At 43.6% G+C, this 23,026-nt stretch overlaps 1 protein-coding gene across 8 annotated transcripts in view; it reads left to right on the forward strand.

Moving 5' to 3' along the window:
• Positions 1 to 4,056: 4,056 nt before the first annotated feature.
• The window catches only part of NUP214 (nucleoporin 214), an 87,041-nt gene continuing 68,071 nt past the window's right edge, over positions 4,057 to 23,026 (forward strand). For all 8 annotated transcript variants that reach the window (XM_081897047.1, XM_081897044.1, XM_081897048.1 and 5 more), the window contains exons 1-12: positions 4,057 to 4,214; positions 6,064 to 6,259; positions 10,345 to 10,496; positions 11,218 to 11,407; positions 11,896 to 11,966; positions 13,692 to 13,755; positions 15,141 to 15,244; positions 16,498 to 16,604; positions 16,770 to 16,836; positions 17,813 to 17,939; positions 18,662 to 18,823; positions 22,464 to 22,911. In XM_081897047.1, the coding sequence (XP_081753173.1) occupies positions 4,173 to 4,214; positions 6,064 to 6,259; positions 10,345 to 10,496; positions 11,218 to 11,407; positions 11,896 to 11,966; positions 13,692 to 13,755; positions 15,141 to 15,244; positions 16,498 to 16,604; positions 16,770 to 16,836; positions 17,813 to 17,939; positions 18,662 to 18,823; positions 22,464 to 22,911 (1,730 nt within the window). In that variant the 5' untranslated portion in view covers positions 4,057 to 4,172. The remainder of the gene's footprint in view (positions 4,215 to 6,063; positions 6,260 to 10,344; positions 10,497 to 11,217; positions 11,408 to 11,895; positions 11,967 to 13,691; positions 13,756 to 15,140; positions 15,245 to 16,497; positions 16,605 to 16,769; positions 16,837 to 17,812; positions 17,940 to 18,661; positions 18,824 to 22,463; positions 22,912 to 23,026) is intronic.

Consider the following 23,026-nt stretch of genomic DNA (forward strand, 5'->3'; position numbering starts at 1 on the left):
CAAGACTCCAGTGCTGACCAAGATATTGAGGCCATGTGTGTTTCACGAAGGTGATGGAGAATTGAGGAGAAGCGACGGCTTCTCTCGAGATCTTGCTGTTGCTGCCACTTCTCACTTCTCCTATAGTGGGAGGGTGTGGCCTTTCCTCTGTTGCCACTGCCATTGTTGAAGCATCTGCAGCCAGGTTTTGGCGAGATCTCGTGATCCTCTCATTGAATTTTGCCGGAACCCGGAAACTGCAGCCGTGCCATTTGATTTAGCTTTGGTCTTGGGGCAGTACCACCTTCCCATTTTGCCTCAGGAGGCAAAGCAGGGCAGGCTGCCCCTGCCCAGCTGTGCCTTTGTCCTTATTCTGCAGCTAGGCTTCACCAGGACCTGTTTTGCTGTCTCAGAAGCAAGATCTTTGTGCCAAGACAAGCCTTCCTTTAGCTTGAAAACAAAAGAACCACCGAAAGAGTGAATGAGTTATCTTACTTCATACTCCTAAATTCAAAGCCCTGATCTGGCAAGCAACACCCACAAAAGGGCTTCATTTTTTCTTGCACGTTGATTTCTGTGGAAATACAATCTTGCATTACATTTGCAAAACCCAAACTTCTTCGCCATATCTTATTTAATGCTTCTCCAGCCTAACAGCCAATTTTCAGCAAGAGGATCCTCCCAGCATTCCTGAAAGTCATGTATTCCTTGCTGTCATTTTCTACATTTGTGGCATCTTGAACTCTGGTTGATTTCGTCTCCCTGGTTGTCACAACTTTACTGGTTCCTTGTCCTGTTTTTCTTAAGTGTTTTTCTCTGCAGTTGTTGGCAGCAGTTGTTGTTTTAAAATCTCATGCTTATAAAATAATAATAATAATAATAGCAGCAACTTGGTCATTTTCTTAAAACTCTGGTTTGTATAAAGCAGAAGTGAGCAAACTGGGACCGACTGCTAGATCTCTGGGTGATTTTGAGGTTTTGTACACATCATAGAGTCAAAATGTATTTAGAGTTCCCAAGAATCCTGGGAACTGTAGTCCCTCCCCCCCCCCCGCAAAATGTGGGATTTTCTCAAGCAGCTCATACCTCCCTATTGTTTCCCAGTGGCCCTGCTTGGTTCTCTGCTTAGCATCAGTTGCCACCTGAGTTTGCCATTTGAATGATAGGGCTCACCTTTTCACATAGCTAGTCAAAGAAAATAATAATAAAGCATATCTGGGGGGAAAGAGAAGAATGCTTTGGGAATAAGTTACATGCAGAAGGGCCATAGCTTAGTGATCATAGAACACCTGCTTGGCACATAAAAGGTCCCAGGTTCAATCCCTGGTAGCTCCAGGTAGAGTTGGAGTGACTTCATATTGCTTAACTGTCCTGGGATATCCCAGAATTACAGAAGCCACCTCAGCTTCTGATTCCATCCTGGGATGTCCTGTTTCGGCTCTGGCAAAGCGTGAGACCAAAGATGCATTTTGTAATGGTGTCACACTCTCACCTTGGGCCCATGCATCGCCCCCTTCTCTTCCTCCACGTGGGCCAAGTGGTGCCGGCTCCCAGAAATCGCTGTCTCACAACTTTGGCTGGAAGGAAGTAGAAGTCACTGTGGCTAAGTTGGTGGGGTTGGTAAAGAGGCCAGCAAGTGACTGTTGTTATAAGAAAAATACCTCTAATTCCCTTATGGGTATCCAGAGCCTGTATAGAGTCCCTCAGGAGATCTCTATCAGTTGGAAAGAAAGCAGAGGTCAGCCGTAGTATACTGAAAGCAACGCGGCTAGTAAGCCTGATCTTTATTCAAGGAAATAAACTGTTGCAACAGGGTCCCTACTCACCACACACAGGAGGGAGAATCCTGAACAATGGTGAGCAAGCTCCTATAAAGACTTTTGAAATTTCCCACTCCGTAGCCCCCAAGACCACCCCCCAAAACATCATACATACATAATGGAAGGAGGCAGTCTCTAGCAGAAATCTGAGAGTGTTGTTTCTCTCCTGTTTGCCAGTGTAATAAACAAAAAAATCTGCCCTTATTCCCTTATGGGGGACACAAGAGCCCTTATAGAGTCCTTTGTAGGTTCTCCATTGGTTGGAGAAAATAACAGAGGCCAACCAGAGAATATTGAGAAGCAAAGCAGCTCGTAAGCCTAATCTTTATTGATTCTGTTGCAACAGGGTGCTCCACTCACACGCAGGAAAGGAGGACCCCGAACAAAGGTGTGCCCGCCCTTATATAGACATTTTAAATTGCCCGCCCTGGAGTCCAAGCCCACCCCCAGAAACATCATGCCTACACCACAGAAGGGGTGTAGCTCAAGACCACCGCCCAGATACATCATACCTACATCACAGAAAGGGCAGACTACAACAGAAATCTGAGTGTGTTGTTTATCTCCTTTCTGGCAGACTTGTTAATGGTCACTTGATTGGATACCCTGGGGAGCCTGGCCAGTCTTTTGTAATGACAAATACTTAGTTCCTGAGCCAGGTCACAGGCTCACCCTATTCATACACAGACATACCCTTAAGACAGGAAAAATTCCTTCCAGTAGCACCTTAAAGACCAACTAAGTTAGTTCTTGGTATGAGCTTTCGTGTGCATGCACACTTCTTCAGATACACTTCTTCAGATACATTCAGTGTATCTGAAGAAGTGTGCATGCACACAAAAGCTCATACCAAGAACTAACTTAGTTGGTCTTTAAGGTGCTACTGGAAGGAATTTTTTTTGTTTTGACTATGACAGACCAACACGGCTACCTATCTGTAACTGGAACCTTAAGACAGGATTTGTGAAGGAAAAAACAATGGGGAGACTTTTCCATTTTCCTTCGACCTTGCAGAGAAATATTCGAGGTCAATTTGGGAGGGACACCTTAGAATTTTTATAACACTGTTGAGGCAAACAACAACAGTGAAGTGGTGATGGGGGTGGGGGAGAAAGGTGTACAAGAGTCGGTCAGTGCAGTGGGGGGGGTTGTGAGTCCCAAGAGAGGGAGGGAACTGGGAGAGGGGGCCTGAAGGAGAGGGGCCTCCATTGAAGTGTCTGATGGGAAATGGGGGACACTGAATGCATCTGTGGATTTGCATCACCCGAATGTTGGAGGGTATGCAATTCTCTTTCTGAAACCTCAGAGAGCTGCTTGCCAGTCAATGTAGACAATACTAAGCTAGATGACCCAAAGGTCTGAATCTGGGTAAGGCAGTTTCTTGTGTTGAGAAGTCTCCTGCTGCTTTGGTGTATCCTTATAAAAGTCTACAGCACAACCTCATTCCATCTTTATCCAGAAGTCCCACTCCATTCAATGAAGCTTCATTTCCACATAAGTGCACAAAAGAGTGCAGCTTCAACTTCTATTTTTTTTTTGGGGGGGGCGAAGTTTGTTAAGGGTGCCGGAAATGTAGCTCTGGGGGGTATGCGTGAAAACAACACTTCCCAGGACTCTTTAGGGGAGGAGTCATGTACTGTACTTTAAATATACTGTATAGTGTGGATGTGATATTGGAAAGAGTAGGAATTGCTATATTTTCTGCTACGATTTGCGGGTGTGGAGAGGTGAACATAATCTTCACAGAAAATGTTCTAAGTGCCTCAAGGTAGGGACCTTGGAATACACATTCAATGGTGCTATAACAACAACGACCAAATCCTGGTTTCATAGCTTTCTAAGGGCAGCTCTTCGTTCCGCCTTAGATATGAAGCTGACTTCTAAAGAGCCTCAGAAGTCCTGTCCGTCCTGTGTGAGTCTATAGTGTTATGGTCAGATACCGAATTTCTTTTTCTATGGTTACTGCAATAGGAGGTTTGAAACAAGGCCTAATACGTCATCGGAATTGAGGTAACAGAACTGCATCACTTTCCGATAAGGCGATCAGCGCCTTATATCCCCAGTTCCCACGGGCCGGGCGCCTTCCCAAAACATGGGCGCAAAGACTCGTGTTCGCCCTGTACATAACTTCCCACCCGCTCTCGTTCTTGACATAGAGGCTTCGAGCAAAGGAACCAAGACGGCGGGTGCACGCCTAGAGCGTCGCCGGAAGTTACCGTTGTGGGCTTCTTCTGTTCTCCGGAAGCGGATGTTACCTCTCCTTGGCTTCTCATCCTGGTTTATAAGAGGCAGGGAATGTGATTTGAGGTAGCGCGCGAAGTCCTCCTGCCGCACCGGTTGGCTTCGTTGTAAGTCTTCGTCCGAGGCTCTGTCATGGGGGACGACATGGATGTAATTCCCGAGAGGGAGATGAAGGTGAGTGGGAAGGGGGCCCAACATTTCCTCCAATTGCACCTGTTATGTTAATATTGTATTTTACCCTGTTGTGTTTGTACCGTTAAAATAAGTGGCTTACCTTACATGGGTGTTGTGAAAGTTCACAATGCTTAGAAAGCGTAGGTAATCTTAGTCTGTTTCAGTTTTTTAATTTTTGAAATTGTGTGTCAGTGTCAGGAAATTCAGAGCAAGTTATGTAAACTAGCCATGCATTTAAGCGCTATCCAGGAATGGCTAACATTTTTTAAATATATATTTTTATTTATTTTCAGTAATAATAGCTAGGTGCAGAATAATAAAAGAAAATGTCTTCAGCAGTACAGATACTAATGGAGAACTTATGTGGTCGTCCAAACAGGTGTCTTGTAGGACTGCAACTGCTATCATCTCTGGCCTTGCATACTGGGGGCTGGTGGGAGCAATACCTGCATGGCCAACCAGGGCTCCCTGCCATTGCTGCAGGTGACCAGAAATGGCATGTAGGTGGACCAGCCGAAGTGCCTCTCCTGCATGCCCAGCTTAGAAACCAAAACAGCTTTTAGAGGCGGGAAAGTTCCCTTCTTAGATGGCTTTGAAAGCAGACCAGGCTAATGCATCAGGGACAGTGCCTGGTACCCATGGTGTCTGTTCTATCTCTACTGCCGGGAGTCATTATGCCTCATAATACCAGTTGCTGGAAACCACAGGAGAGAATAGTTGCTCTTGTGTTCAAGTGCTGCTTACCAATTAACTCTTGGAGTATCTGGTTGGCCCCTGTAAGAACAGGATGCTGGGCTTGAAGGACTTCCACTGGAAATACTGCACTCTGCCCAGGCCCCAAGAGACTGGTAAAATAATTGGCAGGCTAGTACGTTCTGTGGGTCTGTTTACAAGACAGCTATAAGGGTTTCATTATTGCAGCCTTGTAAATAAGGCCATAGAAATTTGTTCAGGTGTTGAAATTTGTTCAGGTGTTTCCACCCACCCCAGTATATTTCTTCTGTGCTATAGGTTGCTCTGAGTGCTCTACCAAGAGAAGATTGGAGCAACGGCTGAGACAGCCTTGTAAAAGAGCTTCCAAAAGTTACTAGCCTGTTGTTTAGTTGGCATGGTAAGAGGCTAGTGGCCTCCATTTATGTTCTAACTGCAGCAGTGGGGAAAGCCCTTCATCTTTAGCTATTATCTGATGCTGTTTTGACAAAACACAGCCTGTAGTGAGGAAATTTAAACCACAGGATAAAGCTTTAAAATTGAAACAGTCAATATAAAACAGAGAAATCTAGAACCGTTTTGAACAGTTTATCATCACAAACTAAAGAGCTAGGCATTTACTAGTTTTGCTAAATCAGGTGCATGAGCAAAAACTCTGAGCCATTCAGTAGACTGTGTTATCTTTTTAGACATGATGCCAAACTATGAATTGACACTGGGACTCAACCCCCTTCTCTCTTCCTTTACTGTGATGTAAGAAGGAGAGAGGACGCTTCCTCTGTTAAACTAATCAGAGTTTCCTGTTGTGTTCAAACTTGGGGGGGGGGACTGTTAATTTAAGCTATGGTTAATTCAAACAAGCCAGGTTCAAATCGTGATCCCTAGCTGGCTGGAACTAACCACAGTTCCCCAAACTTTAGATGTAACAAAGAGCTTCCGTTAGATTCATAGTGGAAGTAGATGCTTCCAATCTCCTTTTAGTAGCTGGGTCACTGAGGAGTGGGGAGCAAACAAGTCTTAGAAGCATTTGTGTAATTAAATAATCAAGGTTTTGGTTGAGTTCTATGTCATATTTGAATAAACTGATGCATTTAGATTTAGCCTGCACATATTTTTTTAATCTATGAATGTGCCACAGGATTTTAAGTTCAGGGCATTGAAGAAAGTACGGATCTTTGATGCTCCTGATGAACTCCCCAAAGAGCGTTCCAATCTTCTTGCTGTATCCAACAAATATGGATTACTATTTGCTGGCTGTGCAGCTGGATTGCAGATCTTCCAGACAAAAAATCTTCTAATGCAGATTCCAATGGGGGATTCTCCTAATAAAATAGGTAAGTTTTTTATCTTTCCCCAATCTCATCCCCAGTCTTCCTTAATTTTTATCTATAGAGCTGTATTTTTTAGCATTAAGCATAAACTCACTTGTTCTGCTTTGAATACCCATCATAAGCTTTGGGGTGGCAAATATCCTTTACAAATTATAGAGCTGGGTTTTTTTTTTTACTTATTTGGGCTCATGTAGCATAGTAGGTAAGGGACTGAGCTAAACATCTGGAAGTCTGCATTCAACTGTTGCCTCATTCATTAACTTGGTTGCCCTAAGTAAGTCTCCATTTTCTTTATTTTCTCCCTCCCCCTTTCTTTTTTTCCTTTTGGATTTTTACAATTTTATATTCAACCAAACAACACAATATAACATTTGTCACATATAAGAAAAAGACCCCCCCCCTCGTGACTTCCCTCAACTTCCCCTTCTGGTTCTTTAAATATTTACTACTTCTGCTTAATTATTATCTTATTTTTATAATATACCTTAATGCTCTTATTTTCTTTTCAGTTTTATACCAAGTTTTCCTTCATAATTACATCTTACAGTCAATTTCATTCTATGTTGCCCTTACTTAACCTTTGATCTTCTTTTCTTACTTGTAAGTGTTTAATCAAACCCTGCTAGTGAGTCCGTATCTTTACAGTATTTCTGTAAATACAACATAAAAGGTTCCCGGTCTTTTTCAAATTCTTCATTATCATTGTCTCTGATTCTTTCCATTAGTTTCGCCTTTTCTGCATATTCCATAAGGTTGACTTGCCATTCTTCTTTCGTTGGTATCTTGTTGTCCTTCCGTTTTTGGGCTAGTAGAATTTGAGCCGCCGTTGTAGCGTACATAAATAACTTCTTCCGCTCTTTTGGTAGTTCCTGTCCTATTATACCCAACAGAAAAGCTTCTGGTTTTTTAACAAAGGTTACTTTAAACATCATCTTCATTTCATTATATATCATTTCCCAATAACTTTTAATTACTTTACAGTTCCACTACATGTGGTAAAGCATACCTTCTTTCTCTATACACTTCCAGCACTTATTTGCACTTGTTCTATACATTTTTGCCAGTTTGCCAGGAGTTAAAAACCATCGGGACATCATTCATCCGGTGCTATACCAGCTGCACTGGCTCCCGGTGGAGTACAGGATCAGGTTTAAGGTGCTGGTTTTAACCTTCAAAGCCCTATACGGCCTAGGACCCTCGTACCTATGGGACCGCCTCTCCTGGTATGCCCCACAGAGGAACTTACGGTCTTCAAACAAAAACACCTTGAAGGTCCCAGGCCACAGAGAGGTTAGGCTGGCCTCAACTAGAGCCAGGGCTTTTTCGGCTGCGGCTCCAACCTGGTGGAATGCTCTGTCACAAGAGACAAGGGCCCTGCAGGACTTGACATCTTTCCGTAGGGCCTGCAAGACAGAGCTGTTCCGCCAGGCCTTTGGTTAGGGCGCAGCCTGACTCCCTCCTTGGCAACCTTTACAAAACTTTATGGTTGCCATCAATCTTGATTTTAATTAATTTTTATAATGTTTTTATAGTGTTGCACTATTTTGGTGTTGTTAGCCGCCCTGAGCCCGGCTTCGGCTGGGGAGGGCGGGATATAAATAAAATTTATTATTATTATTATTATTATTATTATTATTATTATTATTATTATTATTTTCATATAATTCTCTTTCAAAGTTGTACATGCAGTGAATTTTAAATCAACTTTCCATAATTTTTCCCAGTCTTTGATTTGTAAGTTATATCCTACATCTTGTGCCCATTTAATCATTACACATTTAACCTCTTCATCTTTGGTTTCCCATTCTAATATTAAATTATACATCTTCTTCAATAATTTGGTATTATCCTCTATAATTTCTCTGAAATCTAGATAAAGTATAACTAAATCCTTTCTTTTTATCTTCTTTGAAGACCTCATTTACTTGAAAATATTGTAACCAGTCATTAAAATGTTCTCTGATCTCTTCAAATTCTTTTATTTTTAATTTCTCTTCTGTTTCTATTAATAGATCTCTATATGCAAGCCATTTTCCTCTCCTATTTATTTTTTAATCGATGTTGCTTCCATTGGAGACAACCACCATGGAGTCTTTTGTTCTAATAAATCTTTGTACCTTTCCCAGACTTTTAAAAGTGATCTCCTAATTATATAATTATGGAATGCTTTATGAACTTTCCCTTTCTCATACCACAAGTATGCATGCCATCCAAATCTGTTGTCATGATCTTCAAGATCTAACAAATCTGTATTTTCCATTTTGATCCAGCCCCGGATCCAACTAATACAGACAGCTTCATAATATAATTTAATATCTGGAAGGGAAAAACCACCTCTGTCTTTACTATCTGTAAGTAATTTATGTTTTATTATTGGTTTTTCCCTTTCCAGATGAATTTTGTAATATCCCTTTGTCATTTCTTGAAGCATGCTGCATTACTTATAACCAGTACTGACTGGAATAAAAATAACATTTTTGTCAATACGTTCATCTTGATCACCGCAATTCTTCCTAACAGTAATAAATTCATTCTTCCGCATACTTCTAGATTCCTTTTTATTTCATTCCAATTTTTTTCATAATTATCTTTAATGATGTTAATATTTTTAGTTGTCAACCAAATTCCTAAATATTTAACTTTTTTATGAATCTCTATTTCTATATTTTGCTGTAATTCTTTCCCTGCCCTCTTTTGGTACATTTTTCACTATCAGCTTTATCTAATTTTTATTCTACTTAAAACCTTCCACCTGCCCAAAGTTCTGTATTCTTTTCTAGGACTTTTGGCAGAGAGTTCTTAGGGTCCTCCACTGTTATTACAAGATCATCTGCATATACTTTTAATTTATATGTTCCCCCCCTGATTCCTCTGGTGTGTTTTTTTACCTATTTGGGCTCATGTAGCATTGTGGGTAAGGGACAGCTAAACATCTGGAAGTCTGCATTCAACTGTTGCCTCATTCATTAACTTGGTTGCCCTAAGTAAGCCTGCATTTTCTAACCTGCCAAACTGGTGCAGGGGAAATAACATTGGCCAACCATCTACCGTAGTTGTAATGCTTACTGAGACAATGTGTGTGAATCACTGTGAATACCTGTTGCTGGGAATCACAAAAGGGTAGAGTGTGTAGATCCTAGCTTAGTGTAGTCTTAGAATGCTGGGATCAGGGGTTTATTATGTATCTCTGTATTTATTTCCCTTTACTTATGTCCTAACCTTCCCAACAGGAGCATGGCTGGGCAATGCAGTTTACAAATACAGCATAACAATAAATAAATAACATTAACAACACATAAAGTAGTGGCATTGGCAAGAAGGTATATTACATTCCAAAGGCTTGAGTAAACCATAAAGGTTTTCACATTGTGACACTTTCCATTTGCAAGGGAGTTCTATATTCTATGAGGGTGCCATTCAGAATGTCTTGCATTAATAGTGCCTGTCTGGTAGGGCTGGGCGATATATCAAAGCAGTGCCCCAAACTGGTTTGAAGTCCAGATCATGATAACAGTTTCATAATTTTTCACTTAGCAATATATCACGAATCCTTGCTCACTCCTTGGCTGCCACCATCACTGCACATTTCACTCTCGAGTGACACTTGCAAGTCCATCTGATGTTCACCCACAGTGAGAGGCCCAATTCCTCCCTCTGCAGCCCAGCTGCCAGCCTCGGCAGTGGGAACTTGAGAAGGTGCTTGCCTGCCTGTCTGCACCTTCACCCAAGCAAGTTGGCTGCCTCATCCCTCCCTCCAGATTAGAACACTAGGGCTGTGCAATGTATCATCCAAAACCAGTTTGAAGTCCATATCCAGGAGTCAACACGTGGCTGCTTCTTCCTTCCCACCTTATTCGCTCCTTTCTCCTTATTTCAGACATTGTGATATATCAGTATATTGCAATGTTGAAAACCAGACGTCGCCCAGCTCTGCTGCCCAACAGGTTGAAATAACAAGCAGGGCATCCCCAGCTGATCTTAATAGACAAATAGGGCAGTATTGGATTAGTTCAGGCCTCCAACTACCTTTTAAATAATTTATTGTTGGTTTTTTCCCTCCCTGGTGCTCCTCTTCATTTTTTTTTAAGTTGAGAATGTCCAGAGTCTTTTCGTTCCCACGAAGTTCTGTGTGCATCACTTGGCACTCAGCTGTGATAACCTCACACTCTCTGTCTGCATGGCTTCCAGTGAAGTTGGGTCCTTCATTGGCTTTTTCGATGTTCGCACCTTTGTGAATCAGGTAAGTTGCATGGTTTAAAAGCAAACTTGGAAACCACCACCCCCAACCCTCACTCCATGGTGTGTTTTGCTATGAGTTTTGAAACTGGAGAGCTTCAGCAAGCCCTAACAAAGCATAACCACACTTTAGGATTCAGATGTAATGCTAAACCATGGTTAATTAAAAATTGGGAGGAACACTACCACAGTGTAGTATTCATGTGTGATAGTAAACTGCGGTTAATCAAAAAGGGAGCAGAAGATTCCAGTCTCTTCCTTGTGGCTGTGCCAGCAGGGGGGGATAAAGTGTGTGTGAAGTGCTTTTGCCTGGCTGGAAGTTGTCCATGAGCTGTGATAATGACTCTTGCTTGCATGGCTGAAGATACAGGGGGCAGCACATGTAAAAGGCTCTGACTTTTGCATGGCTGGAATGTAACCCACTGTATATATCCATTACTCTGTGCGCTTTTGCCTCAAGCCATGCCCACTACTGATACGTGCCCCCTGGAAGGTTATCCAGAATGGAATGTGGCCCTCTGTATAAAAAGGTCCTCCAGTCCTGCAGTAATCTGCAGCTCATCATTACTTCTGAACTCTACCACTGATAAGAGCTTAGGTTAGTGAAAACATCGCTTTCCTTCAGGTCTTGGAGAGTATGATGGGCCAGTGATTTGACTCTACTGAAAGCAGTTGTCTTTGCTCATACGGATACAGTCTAACAAACATACATTTCTTTCTAATAGGCTAAGCAGCAAAAACGCCCCTTTGCCTATCAGAAGATGGCTGGGGCGATGGTCAATGACTTGAAATGGAACCCAATGAATGCCTCTATGCTGGCCGTCTGTCTGTCTGATGGAAGCGTCTCAGTCCTGCAGGTGGCAGATTCCGTGAAGATCTATGCAACTCTTCCCGCTTCAGTGGCTGTTACATCAGGTTGGTAACATGACTTTTAGACTGATGCAGAAATCCCTGTTATAAATCAGCTGAATTGGAGTTACGATTTACATATATTTTAGGTGTACAGCTCAAAGTAAGCCTGAATGTGCCATATGGACAATTGCAAACAAGGGTATCTCATAAGGAACCTTTGGCCCTCCCAATGTTGCTGAACTCCAACTATCACCCACCCCTGGCCATTGGCTGTGCTTGCTAGGCTGATGGGAGCTGCTGTTCAGCATCTAGAGGGCCAACATTTCCCCTCTCCTGCTCTAGGGTAAGCTCTCCTGAGACCATCGTTGGCTGCACCTTCATACTGAATGGACAATCTATTGCATTCCAAATTTGAGATTGTCGTGTTTGAATAACACTTGTGAGGGCAATTTAAGCCATTTGCCAAATTGCACTGGCTGGTTTTGTTGTTGCTATTTTCTTTGCAACCACTTAATGATGCCTGCTTGCTTTTCTCTCACCCACCCCTTTAGTGTGTTGGAGTCCTAAAGGAAAGCAGCTGGCTGTAGGCAAGCAGAACGGCACAGTGGTCCAGTATCTCCCTGTAAGTCTGTTTTGTTCTATTTGGCCTATAATGATCTGCCTCCTCCTGCTTCTCCCTCTTGGTTCTTTGCTGTTTTGTTCTCCCAATTCACAGTTCAGAAGATGGGTTCTTAAGCATAAGGGTAGCAGAAGTACTTGCCTGGGAAGGGCTGTATTCTAGAGCTTGAGCATCCATTTTGCATGCAGTAGGCCCCAGGTTCAATCACCGGCACCGCCAGGTAGAGTGAGAATTTTGCTTTTGTATAGTAAGCTAGTTTTTTCATGCCTTCACACACCTCTCTATTCACCATCCAGGCAATCAAGAAGTTTAGGAGCGCAAGGCTGCATATGCACCATGCATTTAAAACACATGGTTTCTTCCCCCCTTCCCCAAGGAATCATGGGAACTGTGGCTCTGTTGGGGTAAACAATGGTTCTAAGGATTCTTAGCGATAAGCCATGCGCTATGAATGCATAGCTGTGCACCTGTCATAATCTAGCCAGGCAAAAACACAAGGGGGGAAAGGGGGCTATTAAGGGGTATGGCTTGGGGTGAACCCTGAGGACAAAAAAGAGGCTTGGAGGACTGCATTTGGTCCCTGGGCCTAAGATTAATTAATTTTCTTTCATTTTATTTGTTTGCCGCTCTTCTACAAAAAAATCATGCTCAAAGCAGCTTACAATAAAGAAACAAGAATGCGTTTCGAACGAACACTACAAAAACCTTCATAATAACACAGCACTACAAAAATAAAATATACCAAAAACCCAAATTTCAGTACTATAAATATAACAAGCACCATGCAGCATACAATAGCAAAAACAACAAGGAAGCTTCATAGTTTCACCTTAGTTCTAGAAACACCACTCCTATGATGTTGCTTACAGTCCCTCTCCTGTAGCAGCAGCTTATAAGGCTTCCAGGGGCAAAGGATGGGGTTGCTGGAAACAACTCTCCCATGATGATGTTCATCTCTGATATAGGTGAATTGGGACCATGCCCATAATTAAGCCAGAGGTCACATGGCTTTGATGCAAAAGAGTGCCCACATTTGACTGCCAACAATCTTTCCTTAGAGGGATCTTCAGCTATAAAATGCCTGTCCCTGAAATCTTGGAGCATTGCTCCCATTGAGAGCAGATTAGGGATAGGGAACTCATACCCCTCCAGCTGTTGTTGTATTCCATGGGTAGGCAAATGAAGGTGCGGGGGCCGGATTCAGCCCATTCTCCTTCCAAATCCGGCCCGGGAATCAGCATGTTTTTACATGAGTAGAATGTGTCCTTTTATTTGAAATGCATCACTGGGTTATTTGTGGGGCATAGGAATTTGTTCATTTCCGGCCCCCCACAAGGTCTGAGGGACAGTGGACTGGCCCCTTGCTAAAAAGATTTGCTGACCCCTGTTGTATTCCATCTTCCATCAGCTCCATCTAGCATGGCCAGTGGTCAGGGGATACTGGGAGTTAATAGTCCAAGAACATCTGGAGGGCTTCAGGTTCATCATCCACAGAGCAGACAGTACTGAGTGAAATGTACCATGTCATCAGATCACTGAACCATGGCAGCTTAAAAGCTTTGGACAGTTTTTTGAAAGTGCTTGTATAAATTCAGGGTGTTTTTGATTTATTATTGCATGTGTGATATGAAGTGTTGCATTGTAGATAGAATACTTTAAACAAACACCCACCCCCCATATCATTAAACTTAGGGTATTCTAATCACGCTCGTTCTTTTACTTTTTCAGAACCTGCAGGAGAAGAAAACAATTCCCTGTCCTCCATTCTATGATTCAGATAATCCTGTCAAAGGTACTGTGTTTCCTAAAATTTGGCGTTTTGACTGATTGATATTACAGTAGTACAGATGGATCATCACAGTGTTTCACTTATGTATGTGCCTAGAATTTGCCCACCCATGAAATTCAGGCATATTGTGGAATGTGAGATGCTTGTTTTTGACTAGTTGAATCTCCCGTGTTTAAAAATAAATCTGACAGGTGTTTCGCTCAAAATACTAAGTAGTATTTTATACCAATCCCATTTACAGTATGGATTAATATTTAATCTCCTGTAATTTAGTTGTCAGGGTTGTTAATGCAGCACAGTTACATAATTATAGTGCAAAGATTTGATAATGCCTTCCTTTCTTTTGAAAAAAAAAATGCAGTCCTTGGGCTTATTATCACATCTGTTACGTTAAATTTTTAATTTGTATATTTGTAATTGAAACTTGAAGTTCTTTATATGTCTTGTTCCCCTAAGATTAACACAGCAACAAAACTGTTGTACTCACAGCAGCCCCTTTGAAATTGATGGAGATGACTAAATTAGGCAGATTAACTTCAGTGTGTCTACTTGAGAAGAACTTTGCTGGATGCAGCCCTCTGTAGGGAAGGTTTCCAGTGTCCTTGTTCCTTCTGTCTTCAGACAGTACACAGTGTTAATGAACACACAAAGGAACTAACCAGCTGCATTATACCAAGTCAGACTGTTAATCCACAAAGTTTAGTATTGCTTACTCCAACTGGCAGCAACTGTCTGGGATTTCAGGCTGGGGTGCCTCCCAGCCATACCTGGAAATGCTGGGGATTCAACCTGGGACTTTCTGCATGCAAAGCAGGGGCTGTACCACCAAGATATCCCTCTTACAATATAGCTCATTGGATGGACATATGCTTTTTACTCCAGAAATCCCATGTTCATCTCCAGGTGGGGCTGAGAGAGACTGAAACCCTGGAGTGCTGCTGCCAGTTATTGTAGGCAGCACTCAGTTAGCTGGATCTATGATCCGACATGATATTGGGAAGCTTCCTAGCATGAGGGGAAAGCAGCATAACTCAGTGGAAGGGCATCTGCTTTGCATGCAGAAGGTCCCAAGTTCAGTCCCCCAGTAGCTCCAGGTGGGGCTGTGAATGTCTCCTGCCTGAAATCCTGGAAAGTCACTGGCAGACAATAATGAGCTATATGGACCAGTGATCTGACTTGACATAAGGCAGCTTCCAGTGGGATGTATCCAACTGACTTCTACATAGGATCATTTATTTCAGTGGGCCTACTCTGAGTAGGACCAAGCTTGCATACAACCCTATGTTCCTGTGTAAGTAATAATAATAATAATAATAATAAGTGCCTCTTGAGAAAAACAAAAGCAAAAAACCCGACAACCCAAGTTTACTCACATTTCTGTTTTGCAGTCTTGGATGTGTTGTGGGTCAGCACTTATGTCTTCACTATCGTATATGCGGCTGCGGATGGGATCTTGGAAGCTGCACCGGAAGTGGTGATGGCTGTGCTTCCTGTACGTGAAGAGAGGAAACGCTGGGGAAGCAACCTCTTTTTCTCTTGTCTTTGATTTCTAAGTCTGTGCTGCCTACTGTCATTCTCATAATTTTGCCAGGTCTTTGTCCCTGGTTTGTGCTGCTGTGTCTTCCCGCATGTTAGGCTCTTGCTTCAGAATGATAAAAAAAAGTAGTGACCCGAGATGTAGAATCCCACTTCATAGAAACCATTTAGTCAAACTTGGCATGGAAGTTGAAGCATTCAGCAACCACAGCAGGCTCCACACTTCTGCAAGTGTCAGTTTTGCTTGCCAAGTCCCCATACAAACAGGTGTTAGATGTCTACCTCTTAGATGCACAGGTTTAATTTGGGTGTTTGGAACTTTCTTTCTGCCTGAGGGCCACATTCCATCCCAAGCAGCCTTCCAGGGACCACATGCCAGTTGTGAGCAGCAGGGTTGCCGGCAAAAGCGAGCAGAGCAATGGATGTACATTTTGCCTCCGGATAGTAGGCTAGTTTCTATGGACACTCATAATAGTCCTTGCTGTCCTCATTTCAGACAATCAAGAGGCACGATCAGAATTCTAGGAATGCATCCCAGCTAGGCAAAACAGTTTAGGAGATCCTATCTTTTTGTGGTTATTGAAACATTTCATCATACTTTTGGCCAGAGGTGTGGGACTCTTGACCTTCCACGCACTGTAGGGACTCCAGCTTCCATCAGCCCCAGCCAGCATGGCCTGTGTTCAGGAATGATGGCAGTTTGTGTTATATAATAATGCATTCTTTATATCCTGCTTTTTCCCTACACTGTAATTCAAGGCGGATTTCAGAAATTAAAGCAAAAAAGATAAAATACAGAAAGCTAAAAACATACGGAAGATAATAGTTTAAAAAGAATTAAACTGTAATAGAACGCAAATTATGAAAATACTGTTAGGAAAAAATAGCAAAGCCCTATTCAAATCACTTTCCATAAAAGCAGTCAGTTCCCCAAAGTGCATGGGAACAAGGCAGCCTTCACGTGCCAGGGGAGAACAGCAAAAAGGGAGTCAGTCTAGCTTCTCTAGGAAGGAAGCCATAAAATCTGGCAGCTGGCTATCATGAAGGCCCCCTCCTTGTAATTATGAAACAGTTGCAACCATAAAACAGTTATGTATGTTATAAATGTCCAGCGTCCGCAGGGTCATTTATGAGCTGCCCCTCCCCTAAGGCACTTTTCCTCACATGTTGCATCTCCCACACAGTTTCCCATTCTGTCTCCCCATTCAGAAAAAGGAAGAAAAGCGGCCTGAGCTGTTTGTGAATTTTATGGAGCCCTGTTATGGCTGCTGTTCTGAGAGGCAACATCACTACTTCCTTAACTACGTTGAAGAATGGTGAGTAATGGCGATCATACAACATTGAATAGTTCCCTTTTAATATTAATTAGGTGAGCAAAGGGCTGGGTGTATTTAAAGATTGTTATTTGAAACTAACAGGGAAAGGTGTTTATGCTGCTTGAAGTGGGTTATGGATTTGTGGTTGTTGTTTCCTTCCTCAAGGGATCTGGTCCTTGCAGCATCTGCTGCTTCCACAGAGGTCAGCATCCTCGCAAGGCAAGGAGACAAGGTAATCCCACTTCCTATTTCCCCAGCAAGTGCCCCTTATAAGAAGATCAGAGGTCCCAGTGAGAGTTCCAGAGGGGTAGTTATTATTAGTCAGCTGCAGCAAGAAATAGCAAAGTCTCATGTCACCTTGAAACCCATGCACTTACTGGGACAGAATATTTCATTGATTATCTATTACTATTATTATTATTATAATAATATTATTAATTTATTGCACTTATACCCCACCTTTTTCCCTCCAAGGAGCTCAAGGTGGTGTACATGGTTCTCCCCCTCATTTGATCCTCACAACAACCCTGTAAGGTAGTTTAGACTGAGAGGCAAGGACTGGCCCAGTGAACTTGATTGATTTGAACCCTAGGCTGCCAGGTCCAAGTCTCACCTGCTAGCAGTTACACTACTCAGAGGCTCTTGCTTTTGTGGACCATGGACTCACCTCCGCCAGTGGTGGTGGACCAGATATACCCTTTTGACTTTAAGGCATCTCTTGAAGACCTTCTTATGCCAACAGGCCCATGCAACTGCTTAAACATTTTTTATTCCAGTCGTTTAAATGTTTATTTCATAATGTTTCACTTGTACATATTGCTGTATACTGCCTTGATACTTTATATGAGTTGGTTGTACATAAAAATCTTTATAAATGAACCAAGGAATAATAGTAATTTCCCTCTCCACTGCATGTGCCACAGTGATTTTTTAAAGTGGAAAAAAGCCCTTATTACTACAAGTTGATCTCCCTGGCAGGAACGATTCCAGAGGTTGCCAAAGCACAGAGCCAATTGGGAGCGGCCATAGCTCAGTAGCAGAGCATCTCTTTAACAAGGCCCCAGGTTCAGTTCCCAGCATCTCCAGGTAGCAGTGTTGGAAGATGCTCCCTGCTAGAAACCGTAGGGAGTTGCTGTTAGTCAGTGTAGACAATACTGTGCTAGATAGACCAAGATTCCTAGTACTAATTAAACTAACCCTTCTTACAGAACAACTGGGAGCTGTGGGTTCTGGAAGACTCCAGCCGAGCAGAACTTCCGGTCACAGATAAGAGCGATGACACTTTGCCCGTAGGCGTGGCCATTGATTACACCAGCAACATGCCCATAACCATTAGTAAGTATATGAATGTTGCTCTTGGGTTAAGCATAAAGCAAACAGCAGCGCTCTTATACCAGGCGTGGGGAACCTTTTGCCCTCCAGATGTTGCTGAACCATCAGCCCTAGCAAGCATGGCCAGGGATGCTGAGAGTTGTAGTTCAGCAACATCTGGAGGGCTAAAGCTTCTTCACGCCTGCTGTAGAGGGAGCTTTAGTGGTGGTCATTAGTCCTGAGAAGATGCTATTAATATACCTAAAAGTACTATTTCCCCACCTTCTTACTGTGATTCTTGAGGCTATTCAGAATGGGCAGACCTGTGACCCCGGGGCCAATTGTGACCCTCCAGGCCTCCATCTGGCCCATGGGACTCTCCCCAGCTGACATTGTTTTTTGCCTGGCTGGAATTTGTCCTGTGTAAGTAAAGGGAAAAGGGTGGACTAGAAATGCCTGGCGTGCTCTGGTCCATGGGGTCACGAAGAGTCGGACATGACTAAACGACTAAACGACTAAACAACAACAACAGAAATGCATGGAATAGAGTTGTAATACATGTTGCATTATTCAAGAGAAGTCATCTTGGGCACTTAGTTCCCTTTGTAAAGTTTTAAACTCTTGCCATTCTAACGTAACTTCCTGGTCCCTTCCCGGACTTGTTTTGAGGGCTACTTACTAAGTGGAGGTACTGCTGAACACATCTGGTCATGGTGTGTGTGTGTGTGTTTGTGGCATTTTTGCAGGTGAGGATAAAACCACGGACCCAGCACCGGTCCTGCTGCTGCTGTCAACTGATGGAGTCCTCTGCCCCTTTTACATGGTCAATCAAAACCCTGGTGTGAGGTCTCTGATGGTGGTGCCGGAGCCCCTCTCTCCAGAAGGAGACAGAGGAGCAAAATCAGCCGGTAGGTGCTTGCTTTCTTTTTGGGGGAGTTTTGGTCAAGCAATACCCGGGGATCCAAGGTTGTAGAACACTTATCCTAAAGCACTTTGAATGCAAATGGAGCAGCCTGGTGCCCTCTTGGCCAGCAGTCAGTGGCCAAGAATAATGAGAGTCAGAATTCAACAACGTATGGGTGGCACCGTGCCAGAGAAGGCTGGTGTAGAGTGATAAGGAGGGCGTTGCAAGCAACATGCACAACTTGAGATCAAAAAGACGTACCTGTTCCCCTTACCCTCCCTTTTCAATCTTTCGGTTTTGCTCATCAGCATTTCCACCTTAATAGATCACAGCGTTCCATAGGCGAGTAGGAAACAAACCTCATGCCAGGATGGACCATCAGTGTTATCTGCACTGACTGGCAGCATATCTCCAGGTTTCAGGGAAGGGCCTCTCTCCATCCCACCTAGAGAAGCTGGGTGTTGAAGCTGGGTCTTTCTGCGTGCAATGCAGAGGTTACCAAACTGTCCCACTTTGTGTATATGATTGGTTAGACCTACGCTTTCGATGCAAGGAGTCCTGTGTTCAGCCCTTGGCATCTCCAGATGGGGCTGGGAGAGACCCTGGTCTGGACACCTGGGGAGCTGCTGCCTGACAGCGCTCAGTTAGCTGGACCAACAATCTGACATGAAATAAGGAATCTTCCTAATAGTTGTGGGGGGAGCAGTGTAGTTCAGTGGTAGAGAAACCTGCTTTGCATGCAGAAGGTCTCAGGTATCTCCGGGTAGGGCTGGGAATGTCTCCTGCCTGAACCCTGGAGAGCTACTGGAGATGTCAGGGATTGAACCTGGGACTTTCTGCATGCAGTGCAGGTTCTTTCTCACTGAGCTGCCAATATATGGTCAGTATATTGGTAGTAAATATTGAACTCAAAGGGCGAAGAGAACTATTTGTGTATTATCTGTTTTGGCCAGAGATGAAGGTTCACTGCAAAGCCCTGTTCACTTTTCATCTGTGTAATTGCATTTCCTGTTCAATACGGAACACCTTCGTTTTGGCAAAGGCTTTTCTTTCCAGCTCCACTTGGCATGCTTGTTGGCAGGATGTTTGATTCAGACTAACATGATCCTTGCCAAAAATCGATTGGGGATTGTAGAAGGCCTTGTGCTCTCAATTCCCAGCTCAATTAAAATCCAGCCGACCTGGGAAATTGTAGTATTGATTTAAGAGCCGGCCCTTTGGGCAGGGATCTTGGAGGTCCGATTTGTGAGTCTGAAAAGATCTATTGTACATTTTTATTAAATTACTTTGTATGTCTACCCTGCCATATCCTTAAATGGCAGAGCTAATATCAGTATTCTAAGCATGTATCTGAGGGACGCGGGTGGCGCTGTGGGTTAAACCACAGAGCCTAGGACTTGCCGATCAGAAGGTCGGCGGTTTGAATCCTGCGACAGGGTGAGCTCCCATTGCTCAGGGTCTGGTCCTGCCAACCATGCAGTTTGAAAGCACGTCAAAGTGCAAGTAGATAAATAGGTACCACTCCGGCGGGGAAGGTAAACGGCGTTTCCGTGTGCTGCTCTGGTTCGCCAGAAGTGGCTTAGTCCTGCTGGCCACATGACCCGGAAGCTGTACGCCGGCTCCCTCGACCAATAAAGCAAGATGAGTGCTGCAACCCCAGAGTCAGTCACAACTGGACCTAATGGTCAGGGGTCCCTTTACCTTTTTAAGCATGTATCTGTGCATGTACACAAATCTCGTCTGGTCTAGATAGAGAATTAAAATGTGTGCTGACTCTGGCCCTCTCCTGTGGGGCTAAATGGGGGAAAGAGAATCTCGTATGATGGCATGCTGAGCTGTGGAGATAAGTTCAAGTGCCTCTGAGGTACATCTCAATTCTGTGGGAAAGTCTCTCCACAACACCAAGCTGTGTGGCAGTTGAGGGTCTTCTCCCCTTTGCAGTGAATCTCTCTCGGCCTCAGTGTGTTATTAGGATCACCCCACATCTTTCTTCCAAGCCCAGAGACCATAGATAGCAGCTGCCAGTCCAAGCAAACAAGATTAAGTCAAATGGGCAAATAATGTGCTAGTGTGAAGCAGCTAGCCTTTTAACTGCAGCATACACCCAGCCACGGTTAAAAGCTTTCCACCAGCCTGCATAACTGTAACTCCAAGACGTCAATTATAGCATCCTTGCCTGGTTTTATAGCCCGGCTGAGTTAGACGCACAGCCCATTTCCTTATTCCTCATCTCCTGTTGCACCTCCTGGCTAGCTCACCCTGTTCTGGAATCGTTCTGCTCTGGGTTAGTGCTCTCCATTGTCTTGGCACACAACACCATTCTAGCTGTGGCCCCTGAGTGTTGTCTGGCTTCTTCCTAATGGGTCATTCCACATCAATTTAACGCGGTCATGCCACCCACCATCTTGGATTTTGATGAAACTTGGTGTACACCCTTCCCTTATGGTTGAAAGAAAGTAACCCCCTTAATTGTTTTCCCTCTTGAGATACTCGGCCTTGTGTACATTTTATTTTTTCCCTCTATAACCAATGATCAGATCTCTTTGAAATTTTACACAGAGCTCAATAAGAGGATGAGGATTTCAGGAAAAAATACACCAGCACCCAAAAGTTGTTATAAATGCCTTAAAAAAATGTATAAATGTACTATAGTTTTTTTGGTGGAAAAAACTACCGTATTTTTCGCCCTATAGGACACACCGTCCCATAAGGCGCACCTAGTTTTTTTGGGGGGAAATAAAGGGAAAAGAATTATTTCCCCCCCAGGCGTGGGGCTGGGGCGGGGGAGGTCCACCCAAGCTTCCCCCGACCCCAGCCCCCAAACAGGCAGCTCTGCTTGCTGAGAGGTCCGTGAAGCCTGGACGCGCTGATCTCAGCGCGCACAGGCTTCAGCATGCAGGCAACTCTCCGCAAGCAGCGGGAGCGCTCCCGCTGCTTGCGGAGAGGTCCGCGAAGCTTGCATTCGCCCCATAGGACGCACACACATTTCCCCTTCATTTTTGGAGGGGAAAAAGTGCGTCCTATAGGGCAAAAAATACGGTAGGTTTAGAAAACCTAAATTTTCAGTGTGTGGGCACGATGGAATCAAAAGTTTTTGATGGTGAAAATTATTGCAAAGACATGCTCTTTCTCAACAGAGAATAAGATTTAATGGTTTTTTATGTCTTGTAACAAAATTTTATGTTTTTGGGACATCATGGGGAAAAAATGGCTACCAGTTTTACAACTTTACTACAATGCATAGCTGTAATAGAAAAAATAAATGAAACAAAGCTGTTCCTCTTAAAATCTAAAATAATGGTTATTACAGGTTGTTGTTTTTTTTTCAAAAGTGCAGACTACTTTTTCAGTTTTGGGGTATTTAAAACTATGAAATTGGCTATATCGTGAAATCAATCTAAAAAAAAATTTGGTCAGAAACTTTAAATGCTGGCATGTAAGGAAATAAGACTTAGCAAGAAAAAGATTAAAAGAATTTAAAATTATGCATTATTTTCAATTTTGCAACCATAAGGGAAGGGTGTGCACTAAGTTTCATCAAAATCCGAGAGGGTGGGTAGTGAAACCCTCGTTTTTTTATTTGATGTGGAATGGTCCTAATGTCACGTAGTAACTTTTAACAAAACCTCTCATCTCTCTTCCAGGCAGCACTCCCCCGTCATCCGCTTCCGCTTCTGCTCCTCCAAAAGTCGAAGCTTCCTTGGCCGTTGTCCCAGCCACATCTGCAGTTTCCAGCAAAGGGGCAGCCCCTTTGTCTTTCGCTTCCTTCACTCTGAAATCCACCAGATCTGCCGCTGATGCCCCGCCACAGTATCCTGGCGTATCGGAGACCCCCAAGCCTCCCCTTGGTTCCAACCTGAGCGGAGCAGTCGGCTTCCCCTTCTCTCCGACCACCAGCATCTCCAAAGCGCCTCCAACTCCATCTCTGCTGTCCAGCCCCCTTACAGCTTCTCCTCCCTCCTCTTTTGGTTCCGTGAGTTATAAAGCGGGCATGGACAGCTCAGCCGCGGCCCCTCCCTTCGCGAGTCCTGTTGGGCTAAAGCAAGGTTTTGCCTCGCCGCCTTCCTCCGTCAAAACTAACCTCACTGAAAAGTAAGTCTCCCTTTGAGTCTTTTTAGCCAATGTAAGCGTGGTGGTTTTGAAGCAGTTTTAAAGTTGGTGGGCTCTCCATGTGTTGGTGGATTCAGGGTTCCCATTGTCCGATGGA

Source organism: Podarcis melisellensis (assembly GCF_964234715.1).
Source record: "Podarcis melisellensis genome assembly, chromosome: Z".
Classification (NCBI taxonomy): Eukaryota; Metazoa; Chordata; class Lepidosauria; order Squamata; family Lacertidae; genus Podarcis; species Podarcis melisellensis.